Source organism: Telmatherina bonti (assembly GCF_933228915.1).
Source record: "Telmatherina bonti genome assembly, chromosome: 1".
Lineage (NCBI taxonomy): Eukaryota > Metazoa > Chordata > Actinopteri > Atheriniformes > Telmatherinidae > Telmatherina > Telmatherina bonti.
In genome coordinates, this window is record NC_136619.1 from 41933928 (window position 1) to 41951822 (window position 17895).

The following is a 17895-nucleotide window of genomic DNA, read 5'->3' on the forward strand; positions in this document are numbered from 1 at the left end:
TGTTTATTTCTGCTGTAAACATGTTTATTTCTACTGTAAACATGTTTATTTCTGCTGTGAAGTTGGTCTTTTTAACATGGGAGTCTCTGGGGATTTGCTCTGTTTTGCAGCCCCTAGTGGATGAAGGGGGAACTGCAGTTTTATGCACTTCTGCATAGGCTTCACTTTTAACCGCCGCAGGTTGCCACTTGCTATGAATGTAGAGACGTTTGTCATGGTTTGAAACGTACGTCCTCATTTACATCCCTAAGAAGCAGAAATGGACCTTCTGGTGCAACGATTCGGTCACGTTTCACTAAAAGCGAGGAAAACTTTACACAAAGTGCTTCTACCGTCCTCTTTTCCCAGCGTCCCTGTACGCCAGCAGAACGGGAGATTCTCATGGTGATGTTCAGCAGCTGTGTGATGCTTCATTATAATATGTCAACAAATCTCTGAGGAATTTTTCCATCAACTCGTTCAATCGATCAGACCAAGACTGAAGACAGTTCTGGAGGAAGGTGGAGGTGAAGCCGGTAAGAGGAGGTGGACCTGGTGAAGGAGGTGAAGCCGGTAAGAGGAGGTGGACCTGGTGAAGGAGGTGAAGCCGGTAAGAGGAGGTGGACCTGGTGAAGGAGGTGAAGCCGGTAAGAGGAGGTGGACCTGGTGAAGGAGGTGAAGCCGGTAAGAGGAGGTGGACCTGGTGAAGGAGGTGAAGCCGGTAAGAGGAGGTGGACCTGGTGAAGGAGGTGAAGCCGGTAAGAGGAGGTGGATCCATGTGTGACTTTGGGATGACCGTCCTGCAGCGTGACATGCTGGAGGCTGGAGGCGGAACCCAAACGATGTAAATCTAGTAGAGTTGTAGCACCAGCTGTGATCTGAAGCTCCTAAGTGGACGTTACCAGCCAGGCTGCTGCAAACGGCCCCTCGGCCAAACATTCAGGTGAAGATCGTAAGCTGACACGGTGTCATGGCCACGCTTTGGCCTGCAGAGACTTTATACAGCATGAAGGCTAAAATCGCAGGTTTCTCTGCAGAACTGTTTGTTTCTGTTAGCTGTGTCGATGCATGAAACATCCCGGCCCGTTTCCACCAACAGGAAAACACACTCCGGTCTGCAACGGCGCATGTTGACCGGGATCATCCTCCTGCATCAGATCTCATTACCGTCATCACTTCACGCCCAGACGCTGATTAAACTCATGTAGAAGGTAAACAGACATGGAGCGGCGACGATCAACGTTTATTAACCTGCTTTGTGATCCACGTCGACTTTAAGGTGGAATGATGAAACATCGGCGGTGGCGTCTCGGTCAAACAGGCTTGTCCGAGTCCTGACTTCTCTTATCTCCGGCTCTTCGTCTCCGCCGAGGCAAATTAGCAGAAACGCTTCCAACTATGGTCAAAGTCATTAAAAAGATATTAATATTGCGACTTTAAACGCGTTCAGTCATGCATGATGCAAACAATGAAGTGTGTGTTTTTAATTAAATCATCTCATGGCTGTCTGATACATTAATATGAAACAATCGTGGTTTAAGTGTGTGTTCACGTCGCACCGACGGACGAGGAAACCCTCATGTGTGACTTTTCACAGCTCCTCATTAGAAGTGCAAGAGCTCCGCTTTCTGTTCAGCGGTGGGACTAAAAGTCATCCACAGGTCAGTTTCTTCTTCTGGATTCACTTTATCAGGATCAGGATTAACTTTGTCTTTCACTCCAGCTGCAGCCGCGACACTTTTCCCATCAAACACAAAAGCTTCAAACAAATAAAATCTTAAATCCAGGATCAGTGGCGACGCCAAAGTAGAACGTTTCTTTAGGAATATCAGCAGAAAACAGGTGTTGTAGGAATTAGCTGCTAAATCTGGATGAGTTGTGTGTAACTTTATCGACTAAGAGAACTGTGACAAACCATGACCTGTAGAAACTTATTCAACAACCAGCAGATGCAAATCTTCCTCCTGTGGACTTCCCGTCATGCCAGCATCGTCCTCCACTCAACGCCTCCGTGCGTGACATCTCCTCTTAATGAACTGCGAGGACTGACTCGGGTTACGGCGCGCTGCTTCCAAATCTCTGTTTAATTGAAACACGATGCAGAGCTACAGGCCACGAGGGGCGATAAATCAGAACATTGGTTGGTAATCAAACCGCCATCTGTTGCTATGACGAGCAGAAGGACAAGGAAGGAGGGGAGGAAAGTTAAAAGAAAAGAAGTGAAAGAAAAGACGACCAAACAAAAATCAGATTGTTCCAAGTCTGACTTGTTGCACTGAAACACGAGGAGCAACATGAAAAACGTTCATAAATCCAGTTTCTATAAGATTCACATTGATCCATCCGGTCTGTTATTAACTGTTTACAACTCTGAAATGTTTACAGAAGAACCTACAAAAAGAGAAAAGACAGAGCTGATAGAATGTGCAGATCTGTTCATGTGCAGATCTATTCATGTGCAGATCTGTTCATGTGCAGATCTGTTCATGTGCAGATCTGTTCATGTGCAGATCTGTTCATGTGCAGATCTGTTCATGTGCAGATTTATTCATGTGCAGATCTATTCATGTGCAGATCTATTCATGTGCAGATCTGTTCATGTGCAGATCTGTTCATGAGCAGATCTGTTGATGAGCAGATCTGTTGATGTGCAGATCTATTCATGTGCAGATCTATTCATGTGCAGATCTGTTCATGTGCAGATCTGTTCATGAGCAGATCTGTTGATGTGCAGATCTATTCATGTGCAGATCTATTCATGTGCAGATCTATTCATGTGCAGATCTGTTCATGTGCAGATCTATTCATGTGCAGATCTGTTCATGTGCAGATCTGTTCATGAGCAGATCTGTTGATGTGCAGATCTGTTGATGTGCAGATCTATTCATGTGCAGATCTATTCATGTGCAGATCTGTTCATGAGCAGATCTGTTGATGTGCAGATCTGTTGATGTGCAGATCTATTCATGAGCAGATCTGTTGATGAGCAGATCTGTTGATGTGCAGATCTATTCATGTGCAGATCTATTCATGAGCAGATCTATTCATGAGCAGATCTGTTGATGTGCAGATCTGTTCATGTGCAGATCTGTTCATGTGCAGATCTGTTCATGAGCAGATCTGTTCATGTGCAGATCTATTCATGTGCAGATCTATTCATGTGCAGATCTATTCATGTGCAGATCTATTCATGAGCAGATCTGTTCATGAGCAGATCTGTTGATGTGCAGATCTATTCATGAGCAGATCTATTCATGAGCAGATCTGTTGATGTGCAGATCTGTTGATGTGCAGATCTGTTGATGTGCAGATCTATTCATGTGCAGATCTGTTCATGTGCAGATCTGTTCATGTGCAGATCTGTTGATGTGCAGATCTGTTCATGTGCAGATCTGTTCATGTGCAGATCTATTCATGTGCAGATCTGTTGATGTGCAGATCTGTTGATGTGCAGATCTGTTCATGAGCAGATCTGTTGATGTGCAGATCTATTCATGTGCAGATCTGTTCATGTGCAGATCTGTTCATGAGCAGATCTGTTGATGTGCAGATCTATTCATGAGCAGATCTGTTGATGTGCAGATCTATTGATGTGCAGATCTGTTGATGTGCAGATCTGTTGATGAGCAGATCTGTTGATGTGCAGATCTATTCATGTGCAGATCTATTCATGTGCAGATCTGTTGATGTGCAGATCTATTCATGAGCAGATCTGTTGATGTGCAGATCTATTGATGTGCAGATCTGTTGATGTGCAGATCTGTTGATGAGCAGATCTGTTGATGAGCAGATCTGTTGATGTGCAGATCTATTCATGTGCAGATCTATTCATGTGCAGATCTATTCATGTGCAGATCTGTTGATGTGCAGATCTATTCATGTGCAGATCTAAACTGATGTTTGGGAGCAAAATGCCAAAAGAATCCAGTCTGAAGCGGAAATGTTTGGAAACGGCACCATGAATCGATCCGCTTTCTAACTGAGGCCCCGCAGCGTATCGTTCAGATGAAGTGACGAGGTTGTAGAAGTTTTGCAGCACAAACACTTTTAGGAGGAGCAAATAAAGAGGAGGACCAGAGAAGCAGCAGTGAGACTCCTGCTGCTTCAGCGTTTGGGATGAGCGAGGAGATGGAGGAAGGGAGAAACGAAGGAAAGGAAGGGAGGAGGAGGAGACGTTTCGCCTCCCTGCTGGCTGACAAACGGGCAGCTCGCCAGTTTTTCTCCATCCAGACCACTGATGACGAGCGAGACGAAGCCGGCAACCTCCGCAGCCTCCTCGCTGTGCGACTGCATCAGACAGAATTCATTTCCAGCAATCATACGGCGAGCCGGCTGACGAGCGAGAATGTGCGTGGACTGAGGTCAGCGGTGAATCACAGGAAAAGGGCAGATGCTCTCTTCGCAATCAGTGTCCTTTCACTCATCTGTCATCTGTTCCAGCAGCCGAGTGTCAGTCAGAAGAGCAGACGACGTCAACAAGCCGCTGATAAACAGCAGAAACGTTCCTTTATCAGCTTTAATAATATGGAATCAGATTGGTTTCAGAATCTCCAAACAAAACTTTTTAATCAGATTGGTTAAAACTAAAAGCTGTGTCACTCAAAAACTCACCAGCCAATCGGAATGTGCCCCTGAAAGAGCCCGCCCATTAAAGCTTTGTGTCAGAAATTAAACCAAACAATCAAGAATCAAAACCAAAGACTGTGAAGCGCAACTAAAATAGTGAGAAGAGAGAAAGCAGAAGAGGAAACTGCAAACAAAACTACTAAATTTAACCAAATAAAAGCCGAATCGTTTTCATGATGATTGATCATTTTTGATTTTGAGATCATTTATTTTACTTGAGTTTTAGAAAGTTTTGCTTGGAGATTCTGAAATAAATCTGATTCCATATAACCCTGTTCTGCTAAAACGGTGCGTTCAGCTGCTCTGTTGAGTCACCTGCAGACCTTTAACCAGACTGTAACACACCTGGATGGAAATCTGCTCCCAACACGCTACTTTACCATGTTTTCATGAGACCTCATCTTGTTCCAGAGGTTGTTTTTTCCCCTAAGCAGCGTCTTCATCTGCTGTTAAATCATCTTCCAGGTTGCGTTTACACGACAATGCTGACAGTAAAACACAAACTTTATTTAGTTGCACTGGTCTGCGACGCCCCTGACATGACGGCCGGTTTGGGAAAGGCTGTGCTAGATGAGCAGCGGACCTCTGTACAAGCGGCTGCTGAGGATGTCACTGCACTGGTTTGTCGCCCCCTACAGGCCTGGCATGCACATTACATCCTTTCCAGTCCCATTTGCAGCTTCCGTCTGCGCCGTAGCCTGCCGTAGTTTTTACTCCACTTTGCTGCAAATGCAACTTTTAAATCAGGAGTTTTGCATGTAAACTTTGTGTGAATAAGACCTAAATTTGAACGTCTTGGAAATAAACTGAAGGAACTTGTCTGAAGATCATATGAGGACTGAAAAGTTAAAGCTAAAACGCGAAGTGACCTGCTGGAGATTAAAAGCTTTCCCCAGTTTGTTTCTCCTGAAACAGCAGTGTTTCTCCCAGGAAGCAGGAAGCTGGTTAAATATTCAGATTCCTGCTGTGGACATACAGCCAGGGGCGGGACTATTGTTAGCATACCATGCAGCCAATCACATGCGAGGACAGAGGAGGAACAGACCAGTATATAAAAGCTGGAAGACGTTTGGAGGACAGCGGCGGTGCTTGTTAGCTGCTGATCTCCTTAATGCCAGGTTTCTCATGTCACATGCAGTCGCACATGTAGCAGACGGAGGCTGAAACTTTACAGCAACACAAACCTCCAGCTTGTTCGCCGGACGACGACTCGCACGGCATTTCCTCGCAACACGGGCGTCTGCATCAATACACGGGGAAATGAGGCCTCGTAGACAAGGTTAATTACAGCTAACTGGTCTGGAAATCGTGTTTGTGTGTTGAATTCACCTGAGAGAAACATTTAAAAGGCTAATTTTAAAAACCCTTTGATCCAGAGTGAAACATGTCGAGTAACTGGAACACAAAATGTTTTCTAACATGGGCTCAGCACATCTTTGAACTAAAACAATTTGCATATTTTAAAGATTGAAGACTCGACAGAAAGTCTGACGTAAACATGAAAAACTAAACGGATGAAGGAGAAGTAGAAAAAGTAAAGATGAAAATGTTTCGGCATGTTAGGACTCTTTTTGTCTTTCTGATCCTGTTCTACTCTGTAGAAGAATTTTCTGAATTAATCCAAAAACCTAAACTTTTTTTTGTAAAATTATGTTGTTTATCAAGGTGAATTAAGTGTAATATTATTTTTATGTTATTCCTGTTTATCTTAAATAATTAAAAATCTTAAATAAACATTTTCAGTGTGTTTTGTTTGGTTCTGAAAGACATTTTCAACTTTTCTGTTCTATTAAATGTTTTTATTGATTGTTATTTTTCTTTTTTTTTTTTTATCAATATGGTTGTCTGGAGGAAAAACAGTTGACTTGTAACTGGAAAGTTGGGAGTTCGATTCCAGGCTTCTCCTATGTGCCGAAGTGTCCTTGAGCAAGACACTGAACCCCAATTTACCCCCGCTGTACCTGTCGGGCTATGAGTGTGTATGTAAGTAGGTTTGGATAAAAGTGTCTGCTAAATGACAATAGAATAGAATATCATCATGATTGTTGCTCTTATCTACAATTTAGTCTAATTTTTTAGTCTAATTTTATTTGATTAATTATATATTATTAATTTTTAATTAATTACATATTATTAATTATATAATACATAATAAATATAATCACTTATATTTAGTTAATTTATTTAATTATATTTACTAAAACTAAACTGAATTAAATTTTATTTTAAAATGCATTTTCAAAAGTTTTTAACCGTTTTTGCTGTTTAATTAAATTAAATTAAATTAAATTAAATTTTTAATAGTTAATAGTTGATTACAAGCTTTGAGCTGAGTTTCTGGATCTTCTAAACTTTGAAGCTGGCAGACAGAATAAAGAGTAAAACGACAAATAAGTTTCTCCTGATTCAAACTGAGTCTGGATTAAAAGTAAAGAAGTTGTTTTAAGAAGTATAAAGAAGAAGAAGCTGAAGGTGGTGGAAACAAATGATGAGGATGGATGTAAACTGTTTTGGTGACGGATGAAGATCTGCGCAGACAAAGAAAACAAAATGTATTTATATGGAAATGTTTGGAGTTATTCCAGCCGGAGATTCTGTCTGTAACAATGAACAAGGGAAATGTAAATGTGTCTTGTACGCTGAACAAAAGAGACATTCATATGCAAAAGCCTCGTCAGAATACATCCAACGCTTCATGAAGTTTGGGATGAAAGCAGCGAAAAGAAGGAGGGAAAGAGGAAAACAGAGAACCTGCAGCACGTCTCAAAATGTCAAACAAAATGGAACAAAATGGGCTCTCCTGAAAATGCCAAGTGGCGCAGGAGGCGCGGGGCGGCGTGGCGCAGGAGGCGCGGCATCGCGGCGCTGATGTTTTAAACATGCAGTCCCTTCAGTCCCGTCTCCTTCCAGGTTTCATGGTTCCACGTGTTCTCAGTGAGCTGGTCGGACTTCATGGCATGAAACTGCAATGGCCAGAAATCTGGGCAAAAATCATTTTTAAAAAGCTGCCTGTTGCCATGACAACAAGGCGCCAGCTTCTTCTAAAATAAAGTGCAGGCAGTAAAGATTAAGGAAAGCTGCTGGGATACACCCCCACCCCCCCCAGACAGACGGAGGAGAAAACAGCAGCATGTCGGCAGACGGACAAAAAGGAGGAAAAGACGAATGTGTCGCCATCGTCGCCTCCGTTAACGGTCGGTGATTATCTGACTAACGGAAGTGAAGAAACTGACGGTAAGTTTTGCACCAGACTACGTAGGAAAACGTTGTGAATTAATGATGCTCCATTGTGTCAGTAAAACGCAAGCCGAAACCTCCGGCGGTTAAAAGTGAAGCCTATGCAGAAGTGCATAAAACTGCAGTTCCCCCTTCATCCACTAGGGGCTGCAAAACAGAGCAAATCCCCATAGACTCCCATGTTAAAAAGACCAACTTCACATCAGGAATAAATATGTTTACAGCCTGATACAAAAATCCATTTTAGGTTTAATAGGTCAGGTTTACCTTCATGACAACTGTGGGGGGTTGAATTTTTTTCTAACTCGCCCGTTTAAAAGTAATTTAATCTTGAAGTTCGGCATATTTAGGGGCGTGTCCTTTTGATTGACAGGTTGCCAATCTTCCGCTTCAAGTCAGAAGAACGAAGAACAACCGCGGTTTTTAGCCGGTTAACAACATGACTTAGCTTTAGCCTTCTTACCTCTGTTAGCTGGTTAGCTCCTGTTATCTCCGGGTTAGCTCGGTTAGCTTTTAGCTACAGAAAGCTCGGAGTTCGCTCGATGTCAATCATCCACCATGACGCTCACAGCCCCCCTCTCAGCTCCACCTCTTTGCCCATATTTGTATTTTCTGGGCGAGACGACGCGCATGCCCCTGCTAAGATGGTGATGGTAGGAATCGCCCACAGAGCTTCAATTCAGCTCCTCAGAAACCTACGGGTGACGTCACCGAGGCTCCGTCCATCTTTTATAAACGGTCTATGGTAAACACGAGTCACCTGCAGCTTCTGGAAGCTCCTCGAGCAGCAGGAATGAAGGGAGTTCAGCCTCGCTGTCAGACTCACATTTTACTCCAGATATCCTGTAGCTGCAGAGCGAGCCCAGACCATCATCCCGCCGCCACCGTGCTTCACAGCTGGTGGATTTGTGCCAATAAGAACACGCTGCTGTGCATTAAGACCACACATTACTCAGGTCTGGAAAAGACTAAAACCAAATGTGATATTCTGAGATGGATTTATGTATGTCTGTGTCCAACGCTGCCAAACATCCCTGCCGACACGTTGCTTCCTTTATGCTGGGATGGCTGCAAGACAACACAACCACCAGACCAGTGGTCCCAGCCTAGTTCCCTGAAGACTCCCCATCACGCCTCCATTCCGATGCTTTCATTCGCGGCTGCTCATCTTGAGGGATGGATTCAGGCTGATAAAAGCAAAGCTACCAGCATACAGCCCTACTTTATCTTTTCCTTCAAAATAAAGGTGAAATTATCTGCTTATCTCCTCAGACATTAAAAGTGTTTTCAGGATCCTAAAACTCCAAAAAACGTAACCAAGTGCACCTCAGCTTGTCTCTGTGTGGACATGTCCTGAACTTAAGTCCAACTGGCTCTGAGCTGGTGAAGCCTCAGGGACCATCTGGGCTCTTGAGGACCGCTTTGGATCTCCAGGAACTCCAGGACGGGAACCCGGGCACTGGAGGGTGTAGAAGTTCACAGCTTGTTTCTGTTTCAACATGGCGATAGAGGAGATCATGGCAATGCAGATTCTCAGAAAGAGAAAAATAATTATCATTCACTACTCATCTTATAGTTCCATACATTCCAAATAGAGCACTTGGCTCTCAGACTGCAGGTTTACTGGTGGTTCCCAGAGTCTCTAAGAGTACTATGGGAGGAAGGGCCTTTAGCTATCAGGCTCCTCTCTTATGGAACCAGCTCCCACCGTGGGTTCGGGAGGCAGACTCCCTCCACACCTTTAAGATGGAGCTGAAAACCTTCCTTTTCCATGATTCTTATAGTTAGGATATGAGCATCTCCTGAGTTGGAGTCTGCATGTACGGGACCCAACTGTCCAGGTTCTGCTCGTTGCTCTTATAGTTATGGGTAGTCTAGCCATCCATTACTTATGTAGCAGTGGGGATGTTACCTGATGCACTTAGAAGTACCTCGCTCTATTTCTCTAATATATTAAAGTATAAATATATGTCAGTATTGCCGTCTCTAACTTATTTCTCCTTTTTTCTGCAGGTCGTCCTGAATAAGTGCAGTTGTACATGTTGATCTGTCTTTCCTGTCGTCTCCACCCCAACCAGTCGAGGCAGATGGCTGCCCTCCCTGAGCCGGGTTCTGCCGGAGGTTTTCTTCCTGTTAAAGGGGAGTTTTTTCCTTCCCACTGTCGCCGCGTGCAGCTCAGGATGGAGGACTGGATCGAAGTCATGACTCGATGCAATCAGTTGGTTTCCGTTATAGGATATGTATGAATTGGCTTGAAATGATGTGTATGGAAAGTGTCCTGGGACAACATTTTTAAGTGGCGCTATACAAATAAAACTGAATTGAATTGAATCTTTATTCTATCCATAAACTTTCTTCCACGGATCCAGGTCGTCTTACAGGTGCAGCAGCCTTAGCAGGGAAGCCCAGACTTCCCACTTTGGCTCTTCTCTTTAGAGAGCTAGCTTCTGTAGTTGAGGATCGGACCACCGGGGTCTCCCAGCTCACATCCCACCTTCAGCTCCTCCAGGAGGTGGAGCAACTTATGCTTATAATATTATAAAATAACATCATTTATTGATATTATTTATGTTGGATGAATAAAGTATTTCATTCGGCTGATGTAAAATCTCATTAAGTGTTTATTAACTCGCATCGTCTCGTCCAAATAACCAAACTGGTTGAAGTGTGAGTGTTAACCTGCAGCGTAAATTAATACCATATTATACCAACTTATAACAGACTGAAAATATGACACACTGCATTTCTGACGAGCACGTAGAGGCATCATATCAGATTATTTCTGTAATTATCTGATAACTTCCAGGTAGATTCTGATGGTGGTGGAAATGTTTTAATCTTTTTCTGATGTTGAAGATGTTTGGGGTAAAAAGCGGCGTGTTTTCAGGACGATTCCATCAGAGACGGCAGAGAAACGCTGCCTTCACTTTCCGTCCACATTTATAATCCTGCTGGAATCAGAGCCAGCAGCCAATCAGCATCCAGCTCGCCTTGTCTGACCTCTGCAAGGCGCTGATGTGTTTCAGCCTTCAAACCGCCAGTGGAGTCATTTTGGCAGCGTTCGTTAGACGTTACAGCACTCCACGATGAAACACTCATAGGAACATCAGTGTGAACAACCAATTAGCTGCCGGCATCGGCTGAGGACGGAGGCGGTCGCAGTGTTCCCGTCTCTGCTTGTTAGGATGGAAGGACGGTTAAGTCTGCAGCAGCAAATGGCCTGGTCACATGACCTCCAGCGGCAGCAAATGGCCTGGTCACATGACCTCCAGCGGCAGCAAATGGCCTGGTCACATGACCTCCAGCGGCAGCAAATGGCCTGGTCACATGACCTCCAGCGGCAGCAAATGGCCTGGTCACATGACCTCCAGCGGCAGCAAATGGCCTGGTCACATGACCTCCAGCGGCAGCAAAGAGATGCGATGTGAAAACTTCTTCAGCTCGCTGGTCCAGTCTTCCTGTCCGGCTGCACACCATGTAGCTGAGGCGATTGGTGTTCAATAAATCGACTCTTATGATGCAAAAATGTCCATTTAAATAGAAAACACAAGGCTCTTACACGCCAGTGTGTGTGTATATGTGTGTGTGAGACACAAAAAGGCAGAAAAGTGCAGCTGATGCTGACAAACCAGCCCTGAATCAGTTCATTTCAGAGCAAATCTGGGAAACGAGGCTGGAATCGATCAGAAAATTCCTCATGGAGCTGTTTCCTGCAAAACATGCGAACCCACGTCGTCACGATCCATACAGCTAATGATCCGGTTCTGGTTGGTTCTGTAAGGAAAGATCGAGAGGACCGTCCTATCATTCTCATGTCGCTTATGAACGAGCCGGCTCTTGGAACTGATTCTTTATAGTGAACCAGAAGAACCGATTCCTTCCACAGAGAACTGAATCATTAGAGGGTGTCGTCGTAGTCGGCTCTTCTCAGAACAGACCGAGACCGAGGCGCTTCTTCGATCCGAATCAGAGTTCTGTTTCCAGTTCACACACGCCCAAAACACAGCGACTTCCCGAGTCAACAGTTCCGGTTAGAATGGAAAAGCTGCTGTCAACGTGTCCGGAGAGGCTGGTGCAGAACATTTAACATTTCAGGGAAACATCTAAAACCTGCAGGACCGGCGCTGTTTGTTAAACCTGGACTTCCCGCCGCGAGCTCGCCACGGAGACATCCGCATGTCGGTTAGGCGATGACAAAGCAGGTTGACTAAACTGACTTTGAAAAAGTAAAACTTAACAGGAACAACTGAACTGGATCCGAAGAAAGTATTGAACATGTTTCACACACAGCAACTAAATAAAGTGACCGCTGACTGTGAGTCACCCTCAGTGGAAGCCATCGCGCGTTACGTGTGACTCATCCGCCCTCAGACTGAGCGGCGTCCACCTGTTGCTCACAGCGGAGGCGGGAGGTGGAGCGGGGACAATAATAAGAGTGATGAAGAGCAGCAGCCTGTCCGCGGCGCCAGCCCGAGCACCTGCTCCGAGCTGAACCGCGGTCCCGGCAGAACGTGTGGGTGACACGGTGACAGCTCCACGCTGCATCACTCTCTGCTCTATTCCTGCCTCCGGTGGGCGGACAACACGCGTGTTCACGCACACGGCTACTCTGGAAAAAGTAAAACTGATGGATGGAAACTGTTTCCTGCTTTCACACGTTACTGGAAACATACAGAGACGGAAAACACGTCTGATTCACATGTACACATTTTAATCACGTGTTTGTCTGGAACATTTTCATCTGATCCACACAGGAAGCACATGTAGTTCACATGTTATTTATATGTCATTCACATGTGAACAACATGCAGAGCGTGAAGATCGCACACGGTTCACATATGAACCGTATGTACTTAAAACGTGGTTTATATGTGATTCACATGTTCTGTACATGTACATAAGCATATGTATACATGTGAAACACATGTGAACCACAAGTAAACCATGTGATTCACATATTCTGCACATGTATATACGCACATTTTCCAATCCTTCTCTCAGCGAAGGCGGACGCTTCTCTCTTTTGCTCCTGTTTCCTCAACTCCCTCCCATACTGGCCTGCTACTTTGTCCTGTCTGACTCTGAGCTATATCATATATATATATATATATATATATATATAAATGTGTATGTGTATGTATATATATATATATATACATATATATGTATATGTATATACATATATATATATATATGTATATACATATATATATATATATATATATATATATAAATGTGTATGTGTATGTATATATATATATATACATATATATGTATATGTATATACATATATATATATATATATATATATATATATATATATATATATATATATATAAATGTGTATGTGTATGTATATATATATATATACATATATATGTATATGTATATACATATATATATATATATATATATATATATATATATATATATATATATGTATATACATATACATATATATGTATATGTATATGTATACATATATATATATATATATATATATATATATATATATATATATATATATATATATATATATATATATATGTATACATATACATATACATATATATGTATATATATATATATACATACACATACACATTTATATATATATATATATATATATATATATATATATATATATATATATATACATATATATGTATATGTATATACATATATATATATATATATATATATATATATATATATATATAAATGTGTATGTGTATGTATATATATATATATACATATATATGTATATGTATATACATATATATATATATATATATATATATATATATATATATATATATATGTATATACATATACATATATATGTATATGTATATGTATACATATATATATATATATATATATATATATATATATATATATATACATATATATATATATATATATATATATATATATATATATATATATATATATATACATACATATATATACATACATATATATATATACATATATACATATATATGCATATACTACATTTGATTTACATGTTTTTCACATGTTGATCACATGGAATCAATAATAATATGCTTGCGAGAAGAATCTGAAGAACATTTAGCTGTAGGTACTTTTACAGCAGACATGTCTGCTTTCTGCTCGTCATGTTACGTTACATGTTACGATCATATCACAGGTTTTATTGTTTGTCTTGTTTTAAATGATTGAAACCAATCAGTATCTACATTACTGATCACTGCGATCAGCTTCTGATTCGGACCTTTCATGTCTTTTACAAAGTAGTCGGTTCATTTAGTGTAACAGAAATTTCCGGTCATTTCCATCCAGCATGTTGCGACTTTTAACTTCTGCTGACAGAGGAACTATTTTTCCCGGCAGAAACATCGACAAAATGATAAAATCATTCAAATGAAAAAGTGTATGAAGTTTCTTTTATTTTCTTCGTCAGTAAACAAGTATAAAGCAGGTTAATGTTTAGTCTGATGCTCATTATCATAAAATAAATCCTGTTTGACCCTGACTGGATTTACGTGATCATTAAAAACAGGTGAACTGGTACCGATTCTGAAGTTCTTTATTACTTTAATGGATTTTAACTCCGCAGGTTGCCTCTAAAAGAAGAGTTCATTCTGATTCACAGAGTCCGAACCGCGTCACGCAGCAGGAACAACCTTCCAGCACAGTAGCCAATACATCCACTCAGTACTTTTACTACTTCAGCATATTCAAAACATTCTACTTTTACTTCAGTAAAAAAGTTGAAGTGATCTATTTTCGCCTTTTTATTTTTACTTTTACTTAGTCAACACGGGAAGAAATGAAAACATGTCAGAAAATCCCATTAAAAACAAAATAAAGAGTTTTACATTCAAACTGTTTTGCTGCTTAAAATTCATCTCTTTTTTCTTCATTCAGTTCTAAAGCAAGACACATGCGGAGTAATCTGAAAGAAAATCTACCGGTTTGGATCTTTTTCATGTGACTTTTACTTAATTAATAATTCTTACTCCAATGAAAAGTTCATCAACAGACAGAAACGATGCTCTTACCTTCATGAGAACAGACTCGCTGAGTTTTTCTCTGTTTACAATCTTTATGGCAACTTTCTGACAGGTGACGCAGTGGACGCCCAGCTTCACCAGACCTGAAACAACAGACATAAAATCACTCGTGTTATTACGTGTGCAGAAAACCAGTCTGAACTGAGTGGTATATTGGACTTAATGTCGTTAAAGCTTCTTGTTTCAGGACTTTGTGTTGTTTCCCAGAGACGTGAACAGTTACTGACCGCTGAATAAAATCTCAACATCATACTTTAGATTCTGAGAATTACATGCTGTTTCATCGACAGGAGATCTGAGAAGTTGATGTTTATGAAAAACCTTTAGCATCATATAAAAACTTCTGAAGCAGAGAAATTCATGATAATCTCAGATGATGTTCCGTAAACTGGTTTCGGATGATGCTTGGGCCTTTCGTGTCACCTAGAGACTTAATGTTTCACCTGTGGGCCACAACGGACAAAACTTATCAGTAGAAGACACTAAAAATATGACAATCCTCCATGAGAAGCTCCGTTGCATTGCAGCCTCCCACCGCTTGGTGGCAGTAATGTGTTCAACAAAACAGGCAAAAGTAGGGCTGTGACAATACGCTTTCACCCCGATTCAATTCCATTAGATTTTTTTGGGTGCCAATTCTCACGATTACTCTATATTGCTGATTTCTGTAGACTAAAAACAAAAGACATGTACAAAACTTGTTTTGCTCGTCATTTTTCTTGACATCATTCTGCTGCTATAATGAAAACAATAAAAATGACAAAAATGTTATAATGGATTATGTGTATTTATTCAAAAAAAAGAAAAAAAAAGTTGTTTTTTTAAACAAAAAAAAGCAAAAAATTCCAATATTCAAGTTTTTATTAGATTTTTCCCACCCCTAGCAGTAAGAGATATTCAGCTAGCTGCTAGCTGTATTTAAAAAATGGTCCAAACCTGCCCAAAAGTAAAAAATATTGCAAAAGAGAATCCGTCTCATCTCCCAGTTATTTAGAGATTAAGATTCTTCTGATGCACCGACGCAGGGTTAGGGTTTGGACCCTTTGACTCTAATCATGTGTAATGAAGCGAAATGTGACAGGAAGCATAACAAGCTAACTGCTGCTTCTCATGTACACCGCTACCCACCGTTGTAGGACTGAACGTGATGCGTAAGAACTGGACCTGGGATCGCCTTGACCTGACTTGCTAAACACAACTTGTTAGCATCTCTGCTAACACAACAGGTGAGGAAACAAAACCAGAACATGTTCAGCCAGAGGCTTCTTCAGAGACAAGATAGCGGCCAACAGCCTTCAGAACGAAATGACTGAGAATTAATTTAAAAACTGAACAAAAACATTAAAGGCATTGCATTATCTGATGTAACTGTATTTCCGTCCTGACTGGGAGCTCGCCGCCATGTTTCAGACATAAAGTGTATTTTTAAATCCTTATGGGACTGCTGTACATCCGAGCCAACCTCACTGAAGCATTTCTGGTTTCACTTGTCTAAAATAAATCCGACCTTCCTTGTTGGATTGACTCGATAAATGAAATGTAACCGACTTGTGCCATCCGCCTCCCAGGTCTGCTTTTCATTGTGCACCTCTGAGAGCTCACCTGACGCGACTCTCGCAGCGTAACAGAAATGTCAACATGCAATATGGTTATCTTAACGCAAACACAATGGCTTCATTCATCTCTATCAAAGCTCTGACACCTGGGAGAGCGTCTCACTTTGTACTGAAGGTCTGCAGCGGAAGCCCAAATGCCACTGCGCATATGCACCTCTTCATTACCTCACGCTGCATGTATATTTCACAGAAGATGAGTATCGCTATTTGAAAGGTGATTTCCCCGGTGGGGGCTCACGGGGGAACAAGCAGCGGGGTTTCCAGACCAGTACGGCAGCCTGGGGGCTCTTTCATGGCACCAGTTAGAAAATGAAATTGCATTCTGGGTGACGTTTGTCAGGAATCATTGATCTGAGACGAATCCGACGCCTCATCATCACGAGGAAAAGAGCAGAAAACCTGCAGAGGCTTTAAAGGTCCTTAAAAGTGACTCAAAGGAAACCTGTTTTCAATCCAGAGCATGAAGTGGTGTCAGATGGCAGAATCAGACACCCGCGGAAAGGTGGCGTTATGTGACATCAGGGGTCCACCGAAGCGTCATCCAGGAAAGATTTCATCTTTATTTTATCTCAAACTGCCAGACTAATGCCGACACTTTAAATCCAGGTTTAAAACTCGTCTTTTCACATGCGCCTTAAACTTATCTCACTTTTAATTATTTTTATTTATGATTTTATTGTGACGTTTTTCCATTCGTTGCTGCATTTTACCACTTTTGGGTGATTTCTTTGCACCATCTGTAAGGCTTTTAATGTTTTATGTAAAGCATCTTGTGCGTGTGACATACAGATAGTTCGCTTCCTGCTGCTACATGAGAAAATGGAAATCGGTGGAAGCCGCTGTGATTAAACACTCTTCATCACAATTACAACCTGAATTCCAATGAAGTCGTTTTGTATGAAATGTAAACAAACACATGAATTAACATCCTGTAAAAAAACCCCTAAATGAGGAAGTTTGTGACGTTAGCAGGGACAGAAATCCTGAGCCTCATGACGGATTAGTGTGGGCCAGTTTTTCACGTTTCCGGTGCATGTTGCAGCTACGTGGCCCAGCGAGGGCTGCACTGCTGACGTATTTCCACAACAAAGCACATTTGTGATCTCATAATCTTCTGCACTTTTCCTTCCTTCATAATTACTCCTCTGACACCTAAATGTGAGCTCCTGTCGCACCAGATGGGCTTTAGGTTTCCGAGGCAAACCATTAAAACTCCTTTATGTCTGACATTTTTCACTGTGCTGCGCACTTATTACAATCACCACAAAGCTCCAAACTCGGCCTCAAAGTAATAATCCCTGACATTTCCACATCAAGCTACATTTACTTAGCGTCTCCCCGTCTCGTTTTTCAGCGAGGACGAGTCCCTGACAGCT

The 17895-nt window shown here is 41.6% G+C and overlaps 1 protein-coding gene across 1 annotated transcript in view; it reads right to left on the minus strand.

The window, feature by feature from the left end:
- The window catches only part of LOC306758213 (serine/threonine-protein kinase BRSK2-like), a gene marked incomplete at both ends in the record, with an annotated part of 156758 nt that overhangs the window by 57161 nt on the left and 81702 nt on the right, over positions 1-17895 (minus strand). Inside the window, one exon of the mRNA XM_079243453.1 lies at positions 14892-14986. Within this exon, the coding sequence (XP_079099579.1) occupies positions 14892-14986 (95 nt within the window). The remainder of the gene's footprint in view (positions 1-14891; positions 14987-17895) is intronic.